The following is a 23,996-nucleotide window of genomic DNA, read 5'->3' as shown; positions in this document are numbered from 1 at the left end:
GATTTTACCCAGAGCACTATCAGGAGTTTTCATAAGCACCAACGCTCATACTTGAGCATAGAAACATGTTGGCAAATCAATCACAATTTAAGGTTATAATTTTACTTAGTTTAAAAAAAAATGGGTGACTGTCATATGGCCCTTTTTTCTCTCAGCTCTACGCTTGTGTATGATTGCCTCATATTCTCAACAGGCTTTAATTCACAGTAATGTGAGTGAGCCCTTGACTAGACATTACTAGAGTTGTTCTTTAAGAAGATCAGTTAAATTTAAAGTTTCAATTTAGCCTGCATCTCTTGGATTAACAAGATACTCAAAAGGATTGGATTGTCAATCATTTCAAAACGAAGGGATTGTGCAATTTAAGTGACATTGCATTTCCTTTATAAACCACCATAGTCATCAAGTCACAAATTATTGAGCGAAAATGCAAACCCTTCCTCGCTGTTCTATCATGAACTCAGTGCCTTTACACCCCTTCGAGAGGTCAATTTAGCACAATGTCTCGCTGTGGCACGTTGCACAGCCTGCTGTACTATCCTGCCGCCCCGTGGTCTGCTCGGGCAGCAACAGTATACGGCACATTTCACGTTTTCACAACAGCGCCCCTGCGTTTTTCTGTTTCACACGTTCGTCCCTCGGCGGCACCCGTACATTAACAGTAAAGTCGGACGTGTATCTAACTGGTTCCTCGACGTCAAACAGGAAGTTTCCGACCAAACAGCTGCAACATGAATCGATCCTCTGTACCGTCGCTTGATTACTACCTGTTGGTCTGAGACTATTTACTGATGTATTTAAAAGATGGCATCCGATTTAACGTTATACTTAAACAACGATCAACAGTATCCCGTGATGGACGATGAGACAGGCACCATGTCTATCGACCACGGAGGAGAGTGGGGTAAGCGTTGGTTGCACTTTCCTGATAAATGAAGCTAATGTTTAGCGAGCCACTGGTTGAGGACACAGACATGATGAAGGTGCCTTTAAATATGTACTATCTGACATGGGTGCCGTTTGAAAAACACTCTTTACACACCTGCGTTTGATTGCTTAGCTTACGTGTACTTACACACGCTTCCTGTCGTAGCTCGTACAGTTAGCGTTAGCTGGCTGATGTAACCTGCTGAGCAAGAGTGTAAATAACAACGGGCAATATGGCTGAAGACATGACGTCCAACACGGAGATACAACACTATCGAGCACATATGGTGCAGACTTTGCTGTAAATATGCTTTAATACACCTGAGTGGAGTGTCTTTATCTTTCCCACTATAATGCTTCTACAGTTTATTATATTAAGCATGTATTATGTACAAACTGCCTACATTTGCATAACTGTCTAGCTAGTTATAAATACAATATAAACAAGATTTACAGTAGATTATCTCATTTGCCAGTTTTTTTTCTTCTATTTTTATATATCCTGAGGGCATGATTTGTCTCTCACTTAAACTGTTCAATGAACTGAAAGCAGTTTGACTTGATGTTGCGCGCTGTCTGCTTGTCGTTGCACAGACATTAGCCTGTTTGATGAGCTGGACGACCTGGGGGATGCGGATGAGCTTTTTCAGGCCCTGCTGCATGCCGGCTGTGTGAGTAACTTCCCCTCAGTATGCAAAATATATTTCATCAACTGAAACCTGAAGGAAAGTACTTGGTAACAGTGGTGCAGGGCCAGAGATGCAGGTGCAACATTAGCTAACATGGAAGCACACATTACGTTATGTAAGAACATGTGATGCATAAAACAGCAACACACACACACACACACACACACACACACACACACACACACACACACACACTCTCTCTCTCTCTCACTCTCTCACTGAGGTGTCAGCATCATGTAGGCAATAACTGGGGTTATTACAGGAGTTTTATTGACACGCTGCTTTCTGCACGTGGCAGAAATGCATGGCTCAGTGTGAACAAACAAACTTTTATATGATAATAAAGTGATCATATGGCCTTTGCGTATGCTGTTACACAGACCATTGTTTAAAAAGTGTGTGTTTGGTTTCTCAGGCCAGTGAGGGTCCAGCCCTGGACTTTGATATCGACATACCGTCGTGGTATGACGTGGACACGAACAGCACCTGCACAGGTACATCAACACAACTTGACATCTGTGTAAACGGGGCTATCACATTTCAGCATGAAATGAGGCAAATGTAGAGAAGAAAAAAAAAGTCCCATATCCATCTGTTTCATATTTATATGATGTCACACATGTGATGCAATGTTGCTCAGTGATATGTAAAGGCAATTGAATATAATATTCTCAGCTACACTGTTGTTGTTGTTTTTGTTCAAGAAAATTTGTTTTTAGCAAAGATTATTATTATTTATATATGTTATTGAATATTACTGAAGTCACCTACCTTTCAGAATGATTGTAATATATCTTGAAAAAAGAGGGCTATTATGACAACATATAATTGATTACTTACGTTTGTTCATATAATGTCTTTATAGCTGCTTTATGTTTGATAAGTTGAGACAGCAGGTGTAGCTTATTAATGAGGACCGTATTTATGGGACACAATGATTCACGATGAATGAATAAAGCATACAGAAAGGCTGTTAGTGTTGAGTTTATGTGTAGGATTACAAAGGGATAAGACAATCACATCCATCTGTGCTGATAAGCTGACATATATGACACATTTTTTTTCTGACACCTTTGTCCTTGTGTATCCAGATGGTGAGGTGAGCGTGGACTCTCTGTCACCTGCCTACACTCTGAGCTCTGTCCCCTCTCCTGCCTCCGTGGAAGTCCCGTCACCATACTACTTAAAAGTAAGTCCCTGTCCTCAACTCTTCGCCCTTCTCAGTGTTCTGCAGTTGACTTGTATTTCCAATGCAAATCTTTCACTGTTGTTACTGGTTGCGAGTATTTACATACGTGCCCCTCTTGGTGCGCGGTTGGAGCCAGTAAAAGCTACATCCAGATGGCGTCCAAATATTAACAGCTGCTCTTTACTTTTGGATACACTACACATACACTTGAGACTCTTTATTAACACAAGCCTTAAACACCTTGTCAAACCAATCATTTGCCGCCCGCCTGAGCTGTGCCCCACCCCTCGTTAAAGAGAAGGTGCTGACAACTTCAGCCACATTAGCATAATTTAGCAGGCAGATGTTTTCACAGTGTGTCAAAACAAGGACAAGGGTTACATCTTCGTCCAGCCTCGACAAAGTCTGCACACCAATCACCCTGATGGAATCCAAGGACATGTTTTTGTCCACTAGTCTTTAAATATTGACAAGGACACGCGATTCATATTTTATCTGATGTGATGACAATCGTATTCCGTCAGAAAGTGTTCCCTAATTTCTAATGAAGTTTGCTGAAGCCTGATTGCAGGCAAGCATCATTAATCTACAGCTGCTCTGATGTAATGGCCTGTTTTGATGACAAAACAGGCAGTCAGTACACAGCCTTACTTAGAACTGTGTATTGTTAAGTGTTGAGCAGCAGAAGTCAAAAATAATGAAACCTTTTGTCGGAGTTACCCATATTTCCAATTCAGGTTTTAGTCGTCAATGAACTACTGCTTTTCTTTACTGCTGACGTCTAGAAAAAAGAGGTTCAGTATCTAATACACAAGTCTTCTCTGTTTTCCCGTCCAGGATGAGGCCATGTCTCCGCAATCGCAGCCCTCTCCTGTTTCAGTCTGCTCAGAATCCAGCGGCTTTTCTGTGACCTCTCCTCCAGCTAAGAGAGCTCCAAAGAGGACCAACCAGAACGCCCGAGGTGAGCCTCTTCCCCACTGCACATCTGCTGGTTTTTTGCACCATACTCTGGGTTTGCAATAATTTTGGGATGTAATCAAACACAATGGGAAGATATAAATGGTCTCCCTTTAGAAATGATTTGGAGAAATAAATAAAAAATGCTAATTTCACTACCTCTCCTTGCATTGACATAATTTCTGTTTTCTTGTCTCATTACCTGCCGACCCCCATCACACGTAACAGCCAGGCAAGCTCAGCCAATCAAGAGGCCAATTGGCCCGAAGGTTTCCATCCAACCGAAACCGCTGATTACAGCTGTGCCTCTGGCTCATGCAGCAGCTCCCCTGCAGGCCAAGACAATCATCATACAGCCCATGCCACCGGCTGTGCTGCCTGTGGTCAAACAAGTGCCAATCAACATCCAACCAGCGCCCCCTCCAGGTGAGAGCTCACACATTGCATCATGAATTTGGTTCTTGTTTGGACAATAGTTGAAGTGTCATGTCTTGTCCAGCAGATGGTGGTATAACCTTAGTTTATGCTCATCTTTAATCCTCACTGTTCCATGTCATTATGTCTGATGGTGAAATAATTTGAACTAAATTCGACATTAAGATGTTTGATTCCTCCTTTTTGCATCCAAAACATGCCCAAATTTGGTTCCCTTTGAGGGAAAGTCCCAATGCTGTGAATCAGCCGACAATCAGGAAAGTTTGTTTTATGACCCACATGTAGGCCAAAGACTGTTTATGGGCCGCTGTGTGTTTCCTGCATTAAAATCATTTTTATTTTATGTTGTGTTTCGCCCGCCTGGGTTACCATTTTGGTTACATACACAACACTGGGGCCAATGTAAATACTTATGTCATTGTCTGGGATCAAGTGGGTGGAGTGTCTGACCTCTCTCGACTTTGAATTTGAACTTGGCTCTCCGACGACTTAGTCACGGCCAAGGTGGCAGTTGACTAAAGCCAAGACAAGTTTAGGACCCCAGATGGAAGTCAAGTCAAGCCTGCCTAGTGTTACAAGACCCACTGGTTTAAGATCTCCCCAATATGCAGAGCCGAGGAGTGAGTCCTGTGGAGGCAGATGGAAGAAATAAATAAGAGATATTTACTGATGAATCCACATACTATAGAGTACAAACAGTCTGTTTCCAAGGCTTTTCATTTATTTTTCTTTCAAATTGTGAGCTTGGGCACACGACAGCGCATTGGCACCACTTGAATTCATTAGTAACACAATTAGCACTGGCAGGTTGTTTAGTAATAGAGTTGCTGGCTCAGAATGGTTCCTGGCACAGAATTGCTGGGAGGGGTCGGCCCTCTGGGAGGCGCCTGCATTAACAGGACCTGTATAAACATGGTGTTTGTGTTTTGTTAGTTTCTTTCTTTCAAGCCATGATACATTACGAATGTGGGCCAACATTTTTTTAGGTTTTATATGTGTGTGTTCATGCACATACTACTCACACAGCCCTTAGTTTGGAATGTGGAAGGTTAAGACCACAGGTCGAGGTGGTAAACATCTTCTCCACCTGTAGTTTAAACACAGAGAGTGCCGTTAAAGACGAGGGGTTAATGTAGGTCACCAGCGGTGAGGCGGGGTTTAAGAGTCCGGACGGTGCCATCTGCAGCAGGAAGTGATTTCATAGAATATCAGGTTGAATGTCAAAGACGAGGCAAATGTGGGATAAGAACATAAACACAAACACGGGAACAAACTAACAATCACAGACGGCGGTTATCAATGTTAATCATACAGTAAAAATGATGATTATAGGATCGCTAAGACCCGTAATTTGAAACCGTGCATGTGTTGTGTACTCTTCCTCAGGACGTCCCATCGTGCTGTCTCAGCCCAGCCAGGTGCTACACATCCAGGCACCACAGGCAGTCACCGCCAACATGGTGGTGTTCAGCCAGGACAGGCCCGTCCCCGTCGCTGCTCCTCCAGCGGTCTCGGTCACGCTCCGAGCCCCGTCCTCAGATGAAGATGTGAGTCCCGTCCACGCTCTTTATGACTCAAGTCGTCCTACTTGTTACATTGTTGAGTTATTTACACAGAGGGGTGTAGATGAGACAGAGCCCAGATTAGTGATCTCCCACTTTTAAAGGATTAATGGAATATGTCCTCTTATGTATAACCAGTCATGCAATATAATTTAACAGTGCTTTGCCACATCTTCGCAAAAACCTACAATTCCACCCCCTTCCCCTTCAACGATCTATTATTTTTGTCATTATAGCCGAGTGCTCACATAGGTGCTGTCATTTACACATAACTGTCACAATGTTATTGGATTAGGGGCTCAGTTTGCCTCCATCGGTTACACCCAACCACTTTTTGTTTACAAATATAACTCTGTGCACAAACGGAAGATTTGTTCACTTGGAAGTCTGTAAATACAGGTGAACATAGTGCCATGTTCCCAAAGCCCCATCGGTCTATTTTGACATCTGGATGCTCAAACACAGAATTCTTGACATCCTTGTCAACCATTTCAGTTTTGTTTTATTTTTTTTTTACTCTAATCTGTCAGGATTTATGCTCTGAAGCGCTTCTGGAGGTCGCCCTCTTACATTTGTTTCTGAACTAAGAATGTGTCCAAGCAAGGTATACGACGGAGCCTTTAATAGTAGCTTCAAGTGTTTGTGAGCATGGACGTGGGAGGATTGCCTGCGTGCAGCTGCGTGCCTGTGAGTAGCGGGACCAGCGTGCTTCTACTTGCCCGTCATGCTACTATGTTGTTGTGGTTCCCATGTTCACTCTGGAACATGTCCAACATCTTTAGTGTTTATTTTAATTTCACAAACCATTAACTTTAATTTCGGCGTGAAAATGTTTAAAGGAAAACGTTAACGCATGAGTCTCCAGGGCTTTTATGGAGCCACAAACAATTCACAGATAATCAGCATTACCTTCTGTTTTGTTTGAACCTGTGGGGTCTCGTTGGAAAGACGAATGTTATGCATTTGTAGTTCTTTCGGCGTGAATGGTGTCAGAGAGGGATATTGGGCTACTCTCCATGTGGATGACAGAGGGTGGGATCTTTCCGTGTGTTGCATTCGGGAGTGATGTCAGGACAGCTGCAGTGAACAGGAGACCCACACAAACATGCAAAGTCCCCTGATCTTTAGTATTTCTCCCCAGTGTACGCTTTTCTCTTTGGTCTGTAGAATGAAAGCACAGAGCTTTTGTGGAATGGATTCATGGAAAGGTGCAGCACTGTCTGACCCAGATATTTAAAAGTTTGTTTGTGGCCTCTCAATGTGCATGCTGCACTTATTTCATGTGGAAGAGTTTGTCTTTTATAGACCTGGGGAGAGTTTGGAGGCCTGTGTTTCTGATTCTGTTCTCTTTGCTTGAATAAACTGCAAATGCATCTTTTTGCCAGTCTAAACTGTCAGCATCCAAGAAAGAGAGATGCAGTGACTTTCAGTAACTTCAGTGTTGATTGAGGTCCAACAATCCCTGATGGCTGGCCTTTTTAGAGAGTTGAGAAACATGTTCTTGCTACGTCTTCTGCTTGTGTTCTTTTTTTTTTTTTTCTGTGAGAAAATCTTTCACATTCAGCGTTTTCATTTCGCCACCTAGTTTAAACTGACGTGGCAGTGGAGTTGTAAGAAGTCATTGTCTTATGATGGTCGCTTTTTTTAATTAAGAAGAACCATGTGTGTCACATTTGTGAAATATCTCTAATCATTTGCAGCAATTTCTGCAAAAAAAGAAAATGGATCCAATTATCAGCTATCATCATTTCAGTGTTACCCCATGGACACGAGTCATAACCTAATGTCACAACGTTCTATTTAACCAGCCTGCTCAATTCATCTTGACGTTAACTGTTTGTTTTTCAATTTTTCTATCAAGGTCTTTTTTAGTGATTAACCTCACCTGAAATTTCGCTAGTGGTTGTTATTTTATGACGGGTAACGGTTCACCCCTGGCTGTAAAAATAGTCGGGCCCCTAAAATGGCCCGAGAAGAACTTCCGTCCAATTATCATGGGGATAATCAAGTCTGGAGAAGCACTTTTTGTACCAGACCTTAAGAACAATGTTGAGGAATTTCAAACCTCAGAGGCCAAAACAAATATCGCTTTTCAGCCATTTGTAAAGCAAACCAAGTCAATAAAGTGCACAAAAGGTGACTAAAGGGGAGAGACTGACATTAATCATGAGGGCGCGGGGGGAGACAGCTGAGACCTCCATTTCATTTCTTAAGTGTTAAATGTTTTTAAGATATTTCAGTAAAAGTAGTCCAAATATATTCATATTGTAGAATCTGAGAGTCGTATAATGATTTAAGGGGAGACTATATATTTTTTGCTGAATGGCAGCCTCTGAAGCCCTTAGACAATTATAATTTGAAATAGATGTAAGAAATAGTGCCTAATAGTATCTAAGGAGGAAAGAAGGGGTTGTTTTCTGTCTAATGAATATGCAAATATAAATTCAGCTTTCCAGTCAAAAGAAAAATAATGTTGTCTTTTCATCTCTCTAAACATGCATCCTAGTAGCATACCGGTAGTCTCGCTGTAGATGGACTTGAGAGTTGTTTTCCGTGGCCCACGAGAGGCTCCTGAGCGGGCGTCATGCTGTGTGAATGTGCACGCTCGTGTTCGGACCCGCTGCAGCTGTGTCCACTTTATAACCTCGCTGTGGTTTGAGCAACAGCATAGTGGTGGTCGTGTAAAATGCCTGTTAAAGAGGACATGCATGTGCCAGGTGTTGCTACATGTTGTATCTACAGTTTTGTCCGTATCCCCTGTCCGTGGTGTTTCCAGCACTATATTCTGGGCTATAGTTAGCATTCATAAGCCTCCGTGTTAAATGGCTGCTAACGATTACATGCTTCAGACAGGTGTCCTGCAGGACGAAGCGTTTGCGACAGCTGTAAACAGCCATCAGGGATTGGGTCAGTGTAACATAATGAGCTCCTATAGAGCAAGGGATTTAGCTCTGTGTGTGTGTGTGTGTGTGTGTGTGTGTGTGTGTGTGTGTGTGTGTGTGTGTGTGTGTGTGTGTGTGTGAGACACACACTGAAAAACAGCCTTGCCTGGAATTGCAGGCTTCATCAAATCCATCCATAAGTAGGGTGGAATGGCATTCCCTCCCTCCAACACAGAAGATAGATGCTTTTGCGTCTTTTTAATTTTCTTTTTGCATCAGTGTGCAGTTTACAACTTTGAGTGCTCAGTTGGGGGAGGTAGGGGTGAGGAGGGAGGATCACTGTGAGAAAATTCCAAGAGGGTGCTACAAGGGAGCTTGATTAAGACCATTGAATATTTTGTCTCATTATTTAACACTTGTCTGGGGAGGAAGCTTCGCATGGATACGAGCGGTTCCTAACTAATTGCACTCAGTTCAGCTCCCTAGACTTTAAGCGCAGGCTTTTGTCGCCATATCTGGTTGTTTTTGTCACAGTGTGTACACGCTGCTTTTTCAACTGGGACGTGTTCAAAAAAAAAAAGAAGAAAAAAAACCTTTTGCACCTCCATGTTTAATCCACAGTAAGTTAAGTACCGTGTGGGTGTTAAAGTGGATACTAAGGGAAACGGAGTACCTAAACAGTGATTTGCAACCCAAAATAGCTCTTAGGAAGAATTCAACATCTGAGGTTGACAGTTCTGTCACCTGTGGAACACATACCATAGTTCTAAGTGTTTTTGACCTACGGTAAAATCAGGAACTTGTTAAACTAAGCTCCCTGACGTTAAGAGAGGTTATTGGTTGGTCTCACACCTCCTCCTGGGGTAACCCTTCAGATGCTGAATGACAAGAGTTGACCCTCAGCGGCAGAGTGGCAGTCCGGCACGCTGGGATCTGTTGGCTTGTCAACTCTTGTTTTCTCTCGCTACACCTGCACTCGCCCATCGAAGAGTTTCTGAGCAGCATTCTCCCTTTCAGCAACACCCTGCGGCCCATGCACCTGGAGGAAAAGTCCCCTGCTCATGGGCACCGTGTTAGTTTTGCTGTTGTCGTTGCTTGACTTTTCCCACACTCGCTGGAGTTTGAACCAGTGTCTGCGCTTGCACTCATTCCAGAGAGGTTCATTAAGAAATAAAAATGTTTGCCGCCTGTCCCACATTTTCCTCCTCAGCCTCATTCTGGTGGCGATGTGAAGTTCCCCCTTCTCTGCACTCCCTGGTAACTGCTTACTTGCAGTGTTCCCAGGCTCGGGCTAGTGGCACGGCTCCCAGATTCGAGCTGGGAGACAGAGGGGTTTCTCAGGAGACAGAACACAAATACAGGGATCCAAATAACTTAATCACCAGCAGGGCTATTAGGCCCAGGATCTTTGAGGCTTATTACTCTGGGGAGGGTGTTTGTGTTTGGAGAAGGGCAGGAGAGGGGCAGCCGGGGGCGGGATGGTCAACGAAGGTGTTTTGGTAACACGACAGCTATGGGTCGCGTTAATTTGACATAGGTTGTGTTACGATTCGAGCTATTTGAGTTCGATTTTAGTCACTTACCTCACAGTGGAAGGAATCCCAATGGCTTTTCTTAAGTACTGTTATTTATTTATGTATTCATTCACGTTTAGGCAACCTCTGAAATAAAGCTCTTGGTAAACAAACAAAAATAAAAATGCAGATTACCGTCCATTTAGTTACAAATGGACTTGAGTGTGTAAGATGCTAATTAAGGCAACTAAGACTGTAACTAAGACTGTAACTAAGACCTGTAATGTATATTTGGCCTCTGTGTTTGTGTCTCACATGTGAGCTCATTTCTCAAAGGGTGACAGTTTCCCTAAACACATTTTTCTTCACCTATAGAACAGAGGCATCGCAGACGACCTCTGGACCTCTCGGAGGATTTCGGTGTAAATATTTTCAAGCGGAAGCTTGATCGTGTGCACTTAAGGGCTCTTTTGGGAGATGGTTAAGACATGATTTGTAGCAGAGGTGTCATTAACTTCAAGACACATCTTGAACATGTCTGTATGATTCTGTCACTGTGGTAAGCTGGACCATCAGCAGCCAAGATGGCGCACTCTCTGTGGGAATAACAAAGTCGACCCCCCGGCATTTATGTCGAGTTCCTCTCCCCCTCTTCTGATTAGTTTCTCACCATGTGTTCTATATCCTTTTACTGGTGGTTTCTCTCTTATGCCAGGGTCTCACATTTCTTCTTTTATGGAGGTTCTCAGTGTTGTTCAATGTACCACAAACATCCTCCTCAGTATTAATGACTGGGTGCAAAACATTGACAGAGCAGATGTTGAAGCTCCAGTATGGGAAATATGGATAAGCATCTCCACCAGTGACCGTACTATTGCGTCAAAAAATGTGTGTAATTCAATTAGGCTTACACATCGGCCGAAAGCATTATGTTTTGGGGTTGTCCCTCCTTATTTCAGTTCTTCATCAACCTGTCAGTCTGTATGTTGGTCCCATTCTCTTGACCGCAATTTTAGAAATGATTTGAAGAGGCAATCAAACGCGAAGCGGTAATTTTAGTTTCCTACTTATCCCCACTAGACTCTTGTTTGGGGGATTTCCCAGAAACTGAATAGTCATTTTTAACCAATTGCCCTTGAGATCATAAAAAACATACCGTGCAGTTCAATACTCGTACTACCATATTATTTAGTATGCCAGAAAAATATTTAGTGATTCCAAACGCAGAGTATGTCAAATACAGGATGTCAAAAATACCTTTACGTACTCCTTTATCCAGTGATATTATGATCTACAACCCAACAGGCAGGCATTTCATCGTGTTCTCACAATAACCATCCCTCTTCCTTGTTAGGATAGGATAGGTGTGGCGTGGATACATCCACACTGGGATGATTTGATATGAGTAATAACCTATTTCCAATGTGTGTTTTCTGTTTCTGTCTCCGTCGCTCATCCGGCTTCAGTCGAAGGTGGGCCAGAGGCAGCAGCGCATGATAAAGAACCGCGAGTCGGCATCCCTGTCTCGGAAAAAGAAGAAAGACTACTTGCTCTCGCTGGAGGCTCGCCTGAACGTGGCGTTGTTTGAGAACGAGACGCTCAAGAGCGAGAACGGCAACCTCAAGAAGCAGCTGGAGGGCCTGCTGTGTGAGGTGAGAGGCCCGCAGCCACAGCTCTGCCAACACTTCCAAACAGCCGGCACTTATAAAGAGGCCTGTGCTGAGAAAGTTCCACCACAAGTCTTGTGAGAATTGTACATCTCTATAATCTCTGGTTTGAAGTTTGTTATGCAACATGATTCCTAACTTTTCCTGCAGAACACAGTGCTGAAGGTGACCGCCCCCAAGAGGAGAGCTGTGTGTCTCATGGTGGTGTTGATGTTCGTCATGCTCAACGTCGGACCAATGAGGTGAGCCTGTGGATTTCTCTCTGTACGCACTACACAGCAGTCTGATGTAGTTTCTAAAAGCTTACATTCGGTTCAATTGAAAAGGACAGCAATGATGGCATGCTCAAGTCAAGATGGATGAAGATAAACAGTAACAGCAACAAACAGTGGATGATTACTGGAGGAAAACAAATGGGAAGCCTGATGAGTCATTGTGGGAATCACGCCTCTCCTGTAAGACATTACACAAAAACGTTTCCTGAAAACAGAGCAGGACACGTCACATTGAAGTAGTTTGATCACACACGAACCCACTTCCCGCGTATTTCAGTTAACAAAGTTATAAACACATTGGATTAAAAAAAAATAATTATAAAGCAATCATTTCTGTATACTTTGCCAACAGTTTATATAAGACTAAACAATGTTTTCCCTTTTTTCTCTAGTTTTCACTGCTTGTACTCATTTGGGTTTCTGATGTGTCTACAAACTCACAAATAAGATGAAAACATCAGAAAACATGTGATTCGGCAATTTGTTCACATCCAGCTCCTCTTCTTATGTCATACGTAGGCTCATTAGAATATAGCATGTAAACATGTTGTAGTAGAAACCCCAAATACAAGCATGAACCTAAAAAGCATGGTATGTAACCATCAGGAGTAACCGTGTGGCGCAATCCACTGTAATGTAGTGCACACACTTTAACAGTCTAATCTTAAATGAAACCGATGGACCGGTAATTGGTAGAGTTCGAATAGTTCGCCCATGTTGTGCGTACAATATCTTCCATCCCTCTGTTGTTGTGGCCAGAGTTTAAGGACTTTGTGACTAATGGCTGAATCCGCCTCTGAGACACTCTGCTGGATTGCGAGGAAAATAAACACGTCGCACTTACAGATGTAAAAAGAAAATGATTTCAGGCTACAAAAGTGTAAATCATGTGTTTATGGCATTACTTCTGATCGGCGCTCGTAACGTTGACAGCCGTAACACATTAAGAGGATATGTGAAACAACACTGGGAAAAAGAGTTTATTCCACCCAGCTAGCAGATGGAGAGATTGCGTAATCCCACCAACTCAACTCAAGTCCACCTCTAACTACAGCGATGACTCCTCTGTTCTCATGTTATGAAAATGTTTGTTTTCTCCTGGGATCAGCTTGCTCCACAAAGATGCGAGGATTGTTGGACTGGCTCGCTTTGATGATCTGTCCGCACTCAGTGCTGGGAATGTGGCCTTTCAGTTGTTCTCTCGTGCGTCAACATGGAAACGTTTCTGTGCACTATTGAATGAGTTTGCTTTTATGACTTGAGAGGTATTCACAGCGGCAGAAGTATGTGTGCGTCTGTACCTGCGCTCAAATTGGTGTGTTTTGTGTTTGGGCTCTCCTTTGGAATGTAAAATATGCCCGCTTTTGAGGTCGGATCCCTTTGAAATGAAAATGCCACCCAGAGAAATAATACCGTTGAAAGAGATTGTGTGTGTATTTTTGCTTGTGTATGCTTTGGGTTATGCAGTCTAGATCAAGGTTCAGATTCTTCTGGTGGCAAAAAAAAATGAAAACCCCCTCCTGTGCACAGGATGTGGGCCACATGGAATTTGCCGGTTATTTCAGTCCAGTAACTAGTTCTTCGTCTCGGTGTGTTTCCGCCATCCCACCTGTCTCGTTTCCTCACCTCTCCTGTCCTCTGCGTCTCCAGTCTGTTTCAGGGCGGCCCGGGATCCAAGCTCGGAGTGATCTCCGCGCAGCAAGGCGGCAGACACCTGTTGGGCTTCTCCTCCGAGGCAGAAACCGAGGTTGTGATGGGCCCCGAACCCCTCGCCCGTGGCCCCTCTGAGATGGCCGACAGGTAATGAGCTCGACACCCTCTTAACAACGCGACGCCGCGTTAGCAGACCCGGATGCACCTGTGCCCGGGCCCAGCCTGAATCGGTACAGCTCATTACATACAGCGTGTGTAAACACGCGTGCCGGCCGATGACCAACTCTGTCCAAACGTCTGCTTTTCAAAAGCCTCCCGGGCCAGTGAGCCAGCAGTTGTGCTTTGAGTAACAAGGTTGGAAATTGGGGTCCGGGCTTGTTTGACATCCAGCTTTATATTTCCAGTAACAGTTTATTTTTTTTAAAAGGTTATGTATTTTTCTTCTTAATAAAAAAAACAAAGTGATTTGGGCCTAGCAGCCTCATTTGTAAATTGCATCAATAACATTCTTGTTTGGTGCATTACCTGCACCCCCAAGGTTCTGAGCGGTTTTTACAAGGTGGTCGGAGCGTCTCATGTCTGCATGGCATCGCCTGCCTGTCTTTTGTCAGATCGCTGCATCGGGTATGTTACATGTTAATGCGAACCATTCATTCTGTAGTGTCGGGTTTCCCGGCAGCATTAAACCCAGCGCGGGCAGGAAGGAACACATTAGCTTTTACAAAAGGGTTGACAGCAGCGAACGCACCGGGAAGGAGGATGGGGGGGGAGACATGCAACCTAATCTCGGGGTCCCACTGAACAGGAAAGTGTGTGTGTGCGGGAAGGTTATTACAAGCCCCTCTGTTAGAGTTATGATCAAGCCTCTTCGGGCTGACATGTTGTCTCACCGAACCATTTCCACAGTGTTTAGAGTCGGGAACGCGAAGCCGAGTCCACCCGTCGGCTCAGATCAAGGGGTCCCGGGGGAGGTATTACGTCGGTTACAGATGTTTTGGTAACAAGCCCCCTGCAGGTGGGCCCTGCCTGTGGACAGTCTACATCATCACCTCAAGCAACACAATCATTCATTCGGGGAGATATAACAGTTGTAATTAAAGTCACAGTAACAAGGACGAAGGGCAAGTCATGCAGTGCAGGTTGCTGCTTATCCATAATGTATTTAAACCCACTGCAATAATCCAGATCGTTTGGGCTGCTGTATTTTTTTTCTCTGTCGTCCATAATCAGACTTGATGTGACCTGCAGGGTGGTGCTACGCTGTCTGGAACATGTTTCCGATTATTCTGTGTATCACTTGAGAATCTGCACTTCCTGTCAGCGGTTCTGTTCGTAATTAAGAACTGAAGCTCTGCCACCTCTACACGTGTCTCGCATTAGGGATCTGAATCAATGAATCTCTTTAGTAACCAATGAAATTCAAAAGGAATACATTTGTCCCCACAGTGAAGCCACGCTGGGTTCTTTCTTGGTACCGTTTCACCTCCTGTCACTCGATCCACTCCGTTTGACCTCCGTCAGAGGGCCAGCAGCCATGTTGGCTCTCCGCTTGCGTTGAAAGCATATTCTCAACATGTGGGAAATGTTTACGTCCTTATTATTATTTGGCATTTGACATTGATTTGAGAGCACATGAAAGGTCTCGTTATCACTTTTCTGTTTGTTTACCAGCCTCTGTCTGCTCTTTCTTCTGCGTTCAGCGCGGAGGATAAGTCCCTGATGGTGTTGAAGGATCCCATCTTCCTCAGACCGCCTCCACCCTGCCTGCCTCCTGTTAACAGGACAAAGTGCTTAGAGTAAGTCATGAACTCTTTCATACTTGAAATCAAGAAAAATGCTCCAAATTGACCTAAAATGTGAAAAACAAATGTTCTCATCCACTTTGATTGGCAGGTTGGCCCACGAGTTGAGGGGTTGGGTCCACCGTCATGAAGAGCACCAGAACAAATCCAGGCGCACGAGTAACAGCAGTCACAAGCCCACCAGGACCATTCTGGTAAGTGGTGTTTTGGAAAAACAAGAAACAGCATCTAATGGGCCGTGCAAGAACCTTTGTGATGTTCAGGGTTTGCAATACAGCTTACAAAGTAAACTCCGCTTGTAATTTAGGCCATATAAAACCCAAACAACTCTTCCACCACTGCTTTACCTCCCTTCTCACCTTCCCCTTTTCCGCCCTCTCATTTCTCTTTATTGGGCTGAGTTTAATCCGGCAGCCCTGAGAAAGTAAACACAACACTTAGAGCCGAGCTGTGGGATTAGTGCCCCCTGCCCCTTTTTTTCCATCATTTTTTATCAAAATCTGTCACATCCATTCGGCGCTGCCCAACTCGTATATACCCATTCTTCATTTTACTTTAAATAAGTGTCGACGTGTTTATTTCTCACCTGAATTGAGCTGTTCTACAGACGCGCTAAGTCGTCACGGCATTTCAACCTATGTATCTTCATATTAATAAAATATATATGTGTTTTTGTTTCTGTTCATTTGAATGGTTTCACATCAAAAGCTTTATTTGCCATATGTGTGTACACATACATGGAATTTTTCTGGTTTCACATTGCTCTCATTGTAAATATATACATACAATATAAAGAGATTTAAATATGCTAGTTTAAATGTTAGGATTCCTAAACTAGAAGGAATTCATCCGGATTCATTCCTGGTACAGGAATGCGTGTGCTGATCTCTCGCTGTTTTGAAATGATCAGTCTTGACAGTCTGTATTTATGTATTTTCACTGTTTATCCTGCTCTATCTAAAGATTAGTCGATACGACTATGAAGAGATTGTGGCTCATTCTGTTTTTCTTTCCTCGCAGAAAGCAGATAATAAGGAGAGCGCCCAGATTTTGACCGTCCAATACACAGACACATCTGAGGAAAAGTGAGTAAAGGCTTGTTGCAATAGAATTGTGTCATATTCGCGTAAATCATTTTGCAGGTTTTCTCTTACAAGCAATCCCTACTTGATTTTAAAGCTGCATTAAGCGTTTTGAGGGCAGAATAAACTGTAGCTATGAAGTAACTACTGCTTGTGTGGTAAACCAACAGTGTGGTGGAGTAAAACAATGCCTGTTTAAAGCTGCGGAGTGTGTTGTTTATTGTCAGCTGAAACTTACAGACATACTGTGTAAAGCAACTGTAGACATAACAAACTGGTACATTTCATTCGGCTGCATTTGACCAAAGTGGCTCATTCACTTGCGCAGTAATGAGAAATATCATCTCCGCCTCTTCTTTCCACATTTCTGTAATTTATCTGCTTTTTTTTTCTTCTTTCTTTTACAATCTGTTTGATTTATGAAACAGTGATTTGAAAGCATGATCCCCTGAACAGATTCAGAGGTTTGGGGGTCAGCGAGAACCTTTCCTGCCGGATGTCACCGTGTAGTTCATACCAGGCGGAGGGAGAAAACAGTTATTTGACCATCCAGAGTGGTTTAATATACAATCCATATAACCAGGTCACAGCAGTGGGGTCAGCAGAAGCTTTTATTTATCTGGTGTGTTGTGAACCATGGGAAACAAACTACTGTAGAGGTGCAACTAATGATTACGAGAACTATCGATATTCTGCTGTTTTCTTGATGAACCGATTTCATTTCTTTGTTACAAAACAGAATATTGTGTAAAACAACCATCACATTTTCACAAGGTGATGTCATTACATGTTTTACTTTGTAATACAATTCCAAGAGAATGAGTGTCCAAGAATGTAAAACAAGGAAAAGCAGAAAATTTAATATATTTTAGAAAGTCTAAAATAAATGAAATATTATTTGATATTGGAGGTTTGCTAGAAATCTGATAGGTGCACAAAACGTGCCAAATATGATGTCTTTTTCTCCTCGTTTCTGAATATTTCTCCAGTGTTGCTCATATTTTTCAATGTTTCTTCATCAACAGGAATCCTGGCAGTGAGCTGCAGGTGTACTACGCCCCTCATCACACCTACAGTGACTTCTTTGATGAGATCAACCGTCGCGGCGACACTTTCTACGTGGTGTCCTTCCGCAGAGTAAGTTTCCACACGTTTGGTCCATTACACTGATTTTAAGAGGAGCAATGGAGTCCGACACCGTGGTTAAAGTAAACCAGAAAGACATTTCAATGATCAACACTCGTCAACCTTTGAGCCTTTCAAATCTGCGTCCCAAACTGGGATTGAAAGGCGAGAAATGAATTCTACACGGAGTAACTTATGAATCATAAATGATACGGAATAGGTCGGTTCTCAACAGAGAGGTTTGATTTGAGAGAGAAGTGCAGGGTGGTGGTTGAAACACACACACGCCTCAGGGTGTAACTACCCCGTTCCAGTCCAGTTTCTTTGGCCCATTTACAATCACCAAGGCCATGTTGCAGATTTCTAGGCACGGCCACATGTCACTGTTAATCTTCTCAGGCTTTATTCATTTGACCATTTTTCCACATTTGAGACTCTGGACCTGTTTTTAATTTCCCTGTTGATGTGATTAATCGCATTAAAGTTGTTGGATTTGTTTGGGTTAGTTTCTACAGAGCCAAACTTAAAGCCCTTCGTCAGCAAGAAAAAGAAAACAAGTTTGCTGAAGGGGGAATCTTTTTATTTATTTTTTTTTAGTTCTTTCCATTGTAGTTTTGTGTTTTATTATTATGAGACGAATTTGTCCAAAAAAAGGAACATTTAAGGAGTTTCTGAACATAAACACATTTGGTGACTTCTCCAAAGAGCTCATATCTCACTCAGCACCTCTGGGTGACGTTAAGCCCTTAAATCCTCAGGATTACTTAGTGGGGCGGGAGTTTTGAAGCATGTGGTCAAAGATCAAGACCCCCTTGTTCCCACGCAAGCCACATAGGTTTGGCTCTTAGTTGGCATGGTGACAGCAGGGACAATGGTAACAATGGTGTCCCCGAGTGGAGGGCCTCTGCAGGTCAAGTGGCTGTCGGTCAGTTTCCAGCAGCTCTGTGTTGCATGAGCAGAGTTACTGACGGTGTTTTAGTTTAGCATGACGGCTCAAAAGCCTCTCGGATACTTTCTCTTTCCGTCAACTGTTAAATAAAATAATAATGAGCAATTCCAAATGTTAAGAGTTGTACTTACATGCTGATTAAACTGTTTTTGTAATAAATCCCCTAGATTTATTGCCTTTTTAAAAAAAAAAAAATCTCATTTGAAAGTGATAACTGATAGAAAATAGGCGTTTCAATTATTTTAAAACTTTAAATCATTTTAATATGACGATGAGGAAATGACCGTCTCAATACCTTAAGCCATGGCATTGTCTATATATCTTCTTTTTTTTACCACTCGCGGTCTAAAATCCTGAAATATTCAGTTCAGAATAAGAAACACAGACAATTTTCACAGTTGAGAAACTGAAACCACAGAATGAGCTTCGTCCATTATACGAGTAGTTGCTCCTTTTAATTTACTCGCGGTTGATGAATGGATTCATTTTCTCAGTTCTAAAAATATTTGTTCATTTTTCTGACTTCATTTTATATTAATTTTTTCGTCCGGCCTTCTTCACTACATGCCTGGTCTGATGATGATCTGCCAACGCTGGATGATGATCTGCCAAGCTGAACTTATCCTAGTTTTAATAAGCGGGAAAGCTTAGAGCATTCAAAAATGCATTATTTTGTATGACAACGAGCACTAAAATAGTAAAAGATGGATCAGAAATTACGAGCCTGACCGTTTTTTAATTCTCAGAGACCTTTTATTAGCTTTTCTCAGCCCGTTTATTGTCCTGTATTTTGTTTCCTGGGTTTCAGTGAGCGTGTGTCAGTCAGAAAACAGGTGTTCTTTTGCTGTTATGTTCCAGTAGGTATGATGATGTAACAAAATTGCCAAAGCTCTGGATCAAATTAGAAATTTTGTTTTGGCTTTTAAAGCCAATCACTTCCAATTTTGACTTCCCCCCACCCGCCCCCCCGGGGGAACTCGTCATGTTCGTGGCGGCTTGTTCTTGCCCTCGCCAGCGCTCGATGTCTCTAGAGTTTGCGGCTCGCTCAGAGATGGCCGTTCTTAGGTCAAGGGGGCTTTTCTCCTTGATGGATACATTACCGCCTCCCGTGACTTTGTTTAAGTGTGAAAGTGAGGTGATGGAAAACACGACTCCCAGCAAGACCGAGACCTGGAACCAACCGGCTCCCACTCCACTGCCGTGTTTTTGCGGCCTTGCATCACTTCTGGTGTTGTTTCAGCACCTGCCACTCTGTGCATGTGTGCATTGAGGTGAGGTGGTGGAAACACTGGCGGCTTTCACCGTGGACCGTTTCCCATAGGGTTCAAGGAAAATCCACCTGTTGTCATGGCAGCTGCAGCTGTTATGTTAGCTCGACGAGCTCCCCCCTCCCACCGCCCGATGATGAGCAGTAATGAGGCTGCTGGTTTCTCGCCACCCTCGTAACACAGTCAAGGCACCCTTACTTTTAATACTTCCTTTTGATGGCTTGAAGTTTATCCTTTATTCCTTGCGGTGCCAAGATGGTTTTATGATGAAGAAACATGACTAGTAAAACCGAGCAAGATATCTTCTTCAGCTGAGAGCGATGTCTTTGTGTCACTATGAGTTATGAAGAACACTTATTTACAACAATGACAGAGAAAAGCCTCCCACGAGTGCTCTGTTCTTCCTCACGGTCTCTTTATCCCCATAGATTCGTATCTCGTCTTCCTCCCTCACATCAATACGTCTTCTTAATTGTACATATTCTAAAATGCTGGTTTCCAACTTCCCGCTGTAATCCCTTCCCCCAAACCTCAGACCAGGCTCCCCGTGTCATCACCTCAACACCCCTCATCTGTCAGTTCATCTTGTTTTGCACGATAAAGGAAACCTGTTTTCCGTTGGCCTGTTCTTCTTAAAGAGGCCGTCCACATGAAGTAGAGTCTACTTATATAAAGTCATATTAATACTGACTGCGTTAATGCTCTTAAAGGATGATCTGGAATTGTGCTTGAGAAATTTATTAGAGGTAGCTTGTGTTACTAACAGAAGGAGTGGTGTTTAAAATAAGTCATTATTTAGGAGGCAGGGGGTGTTTAAATGAAAGATACTATTGTTGTGTTTTGCGAAAAGTAGGATCCAGTGACCCATACTAGGAGCTACGAGTCCAGATATGTATGTGCTTTGATTTTGACTTTGTGTGTCTTAGTCACACAACTTTATGGTTCACTTTCTTTTATTACAAACTGAGAGAATACAGTTTATTTTTCAGATAATGATAGTATTAATCATTAAACTGATTAAATTATTTGAGCCAAAGCTTTTGAATCTGGTTGTAGACCTACAGTTAAACACCAGCGTGTGTGTGTGTGCATTTGTGCGTGTGGGTCATGTGTGTTTGAACATAAGCATTCCTCTCTCTCTCCCCCCAACTCCCGAGAGGATGTGCTCAGATTAAAACCTTCCCGCTCATTGTGTTATGAATTACACGGAAGCTATTTTTAAAAGCTTTGGAAACTAAAGCACTGGTTAGTGCCATGTTGATCTCAGCCTTCTCGTACATCAGTAAGTACAATAAGTACTCTAATGGCCGAGAGTGACAGTCTTGCAAATAGACTGATTGTAACTGTCCGGTTGATGGGGCCAGGCATAATAAAAGGGCTAAATTTGAAGAATCCTGTGACGAGAAAGGCCTTCTATGGAAATTGTTGCCTTGTGCGAGGACCCTTGAACCTCCCAGATGACCATTAGATCGTTGATAACCTCGAGATTTTATTGTCTCCCGGGAAATCTTCCCCTTAAACTCGACTCCAAATCTTGATCAACAACTGGCAAGCGCGTGCAAACCGCCGTTTTTTTTTTTCATTTTCTTTTCAAATGTATTCTCTTTTCCTCTCGGTGACCTTCTCCTCTTTGTTCTCAGGATCATCTGCTCCTTCCTGCCACCAGCCACAACAAAGGAAGTCGACCCAAGATGTCTTTGGTGTTGCCGGCCATGAACATAAACGGTATGCATTGCAGCACAGACGCAACAGTTGGCGAGTTTGGTCAATCCACACGATGCAACAGATGAAAGGCGAGCTGGGAGTAGATTGAGAAACACGTCTCCCTATAAGAATGCCTTACGACACTTGACACTCCTATTACCAAAATAGAGCTCTTTTGCGTTTTAAGCCTATTAAGGAGATTCTGATCTCCTTTTTCATCAGCGCTGGTATGTTGTTTTCCAAAATCTACCTTCTTGGATGTAGAGTGTGTGTTGTCTGTTTGACTTAAATCAAGGTTTCTTTAAAGATTTTCTTTCCTGAAAAGTTTCTTTTTGGCTTCTGGCGTCTTGTTCGTAGAAGCTCTTTTTGCTCCCCACCTCCCTCGGAGCCCTGTGTGGTTTCTGTTATATCCTTCAGCCTCTGATGAGGCTTTCAGTTGCATTTAGCGATGCTGTCAAGTGTCTGTACAGCCACTGACCGACCCACACGGTCTCAAGCATGACAGTAAGTCACCTTTTCAGTTCGGCCATTTTCCTTTTCACTCGTTTTTCCTTTCTTTTTCTTTTTTGTGATGAAAATAATGAAGTTGAGGCCTGTGACTTGTGAATTTTGTTTGCTTTACCAAAGTTATATTCCAAAAAAAAGTCACAATATTATTAAGAATAACATTTTAAAGGCCTTTAAGCTTGCCTCTGATGGGACCACACCTTTTGTAATCACTAACTACATCTCTTCAACCGTTTGCTTTTATCTGTCACACATGCATCTGTATTTAATAACAAAGACAAAAACTGCTTGGAAAAACAGTCAGTTTCATTCGGACCTGTGTTTCCAGTCCAAAGTGTGCCATCTACAGAAAAATAAACCAGGGATGCACCACCTGACTTCTTTTACTCCCGATACCTAAACCTGGGCTTTGGGATCCGCCTCCAGCGTTTAGTTATTACGCTGTGTGCATTACGACGTGGAAATTACTTGGATCATTCTTTTCAGGCTTGAAATGTTGCTTTCTTAACTTTGTAAAACAAGATTCAACAAATAAATACATAGATATAAATTGAATGAATTGTTATTATCAGATAATAAGTCGTACACCAGCAACTTGGTCGAAAATCGTTCCCAAACACAGAAATTACAACACGAGTGTGGACCTCAGTGAAGAATTATGATTCTGGACTTATGAATTTTGGTCCTGGTGAAAATGTAAACATGCTCATGATGAGCAATCAATGCAGATCCTCTTCAGCTTATAGAGCAGGGTCAACGCTCATCTGGACGGCTTCAATTCCCGTGAAAGAGTGGTTCCTGTCCACGTCGTGGGTGGCAATCACAGCTCACTTGATTGCAGTTTCCATCAGCTCATCCAAGATGCATTCACCCGTTTATTTGACCGCCTGCCCTCAGAAACAATGTCCCTCCTGAACATTTAAACTATGGTACACTTGAGATATGCCTCTGTATCTGAACTCTCAATCGACAAAAACATTAGACTTGGATATGGTACATTTGTTGCCAAATTGTTTTTTTTGTGTTTTTTTCGGAATCACTGAAGTATACAGATGTTTCCGTGATTTCCATGAGCTCATCCTAGCTTTTCTCCATGGTTGTCAGATCTGCTAGATTATCAATACGGCATGTCAAAGTCATCAGAGATTTCAGTGGAAAGAAGTCTCCTTTGTCCAAATGCTGCGGTTAATTATCACGAGCCGCCGGGACTGAAGGGAAACCTGCTGAAGAGGCCTTGTGTTTACGTAGGGCGTGAGCAATTAGGACCACAGCCTGTTGTTGTTGTTGTTGGGTGCTAGCCGAGCATCCTTATCAGAAATCCTCTTGTTCTTATGATGTCTCCCGGTTTCTGTGGCAACGCACCAGCAGCAGATTTGATTAGTCAACCAGCTCTGAGAGGAGTGAGTCAGTGGAATATGAGCAGGGAAGACATGGCCAATGGGGAATAACGTCCTTTTTTTTCTCCTTGGGAGTGGGGTGAGAGATGAAGATTAATGAAAGTAAACATTGTTCTTGGTTGGTCTTGTCAGGGAGGAATGTTACGGTCCATGCTGGTCAGACGGTCCATTGAAACAGCAGTAAATAGTGAAATCCAAGACCTCCTTCTCAGCTAATTGTTGAAATGGCTAAACAAAGGTGGCATTCAGGGAGAGATACCAAGTCTGGCTCAAGGAAAGGACCTTGGATTTGCATGATCTGTCATGGAGGGCTACAGTTGGCCCAAAAAAGCAAAACGTTGCGTCCCAATAGTCTTTGCCTGCTCGTTTCAGGCGTTGGCGTGTTTGCAGCTAATGTTCCGGCTCGATCACG

At 43.0% G+C, this 23,996-nt stretch overlaps 1 protein-coding gene across 1 annotated transcript in view; it reads left to right on the top strand.

The window, feature by feature from the left end:
• The first annotated feature begins 685 nt into the window (after window positions 1-685).
• Window positions 686-23,996, top strand: part of atf6 (activating transcription factor 6) — a 28,484-nt gene continuing 5,173 nt past the window's right edge. The window contains exons 1-15 of the mRNA XM_068591742.1: window positions 686-904; window positions 1,522-1,598; window positions 2,032-2,110; window positions 2,708-2,805; window positions 3,643-3,766; window positions 3,991-4,188; window positions 5,584-5,744; window positions 11,622-11,807; window positions 11,973-12,064; window positions 13,748-13,897; window positions 15,451-15,546; window positions 15,644-15,746; window positions 16,573-16,637; window positions 17,660-17,771; window positions 21,617-21,701. Of these exons, the coding sequence (XP_068447843.1) occupies window positions 805-904; window positions 1,522-1,598; window positions 2,032-2,110; window positions 2,708-2,805; window positions 3,643-3,766; window positions 3,991-4,188; window positions 5,584-5,744; window positions 11,622-11,807; window positions 11,973-12,064; window positions 13,748-13,897; window positions 15,451-15,546; window positions 15,644-15,746; window positions 16,573-16,637; window positions 17,660-17,771; window positions 21,617-21,701 (1,726 nt within the window). The 5' untranslated portion in view covers window positions 686-804. The remainder of the gene's footprint in view (window positions 905-1,521; window positions 1,599-2,031; window positions 2,111-2,707; window positions 2,806-3,642; window positions 3,767-3,990; window positions 4,189-5,583; window positions 5,745-11,621; window positions 11,808-11,972; window positions 12,065-13,747; window positions 13,898-15,450; window positions 15,547-15,643; window positions 15,747-16,572; window positions 16,638-17,659; window positions 17,772-21,616; window positions 21,702-23,996) is intronic.

This window comes from Clinocottus analis, unplaced genomic scaffold (genome assembly GCF_023055335.1).
Source record: "Clinocottus analis isolate CAN_PGR_092001 unplaced genomic scaffold, fCliAna1.0.p SCAF_25, whole genome shotgun sequence".
NCBI classification, from domain to species: Eukaryota; Metazoa; Chordata; class Actinopteri; order Perciformes; family Cottidae; genus Clinocottus; species Clinocottus analis.
This window is presented reverse-complemented; position numbering and strand designations above follow the sequence as displayed.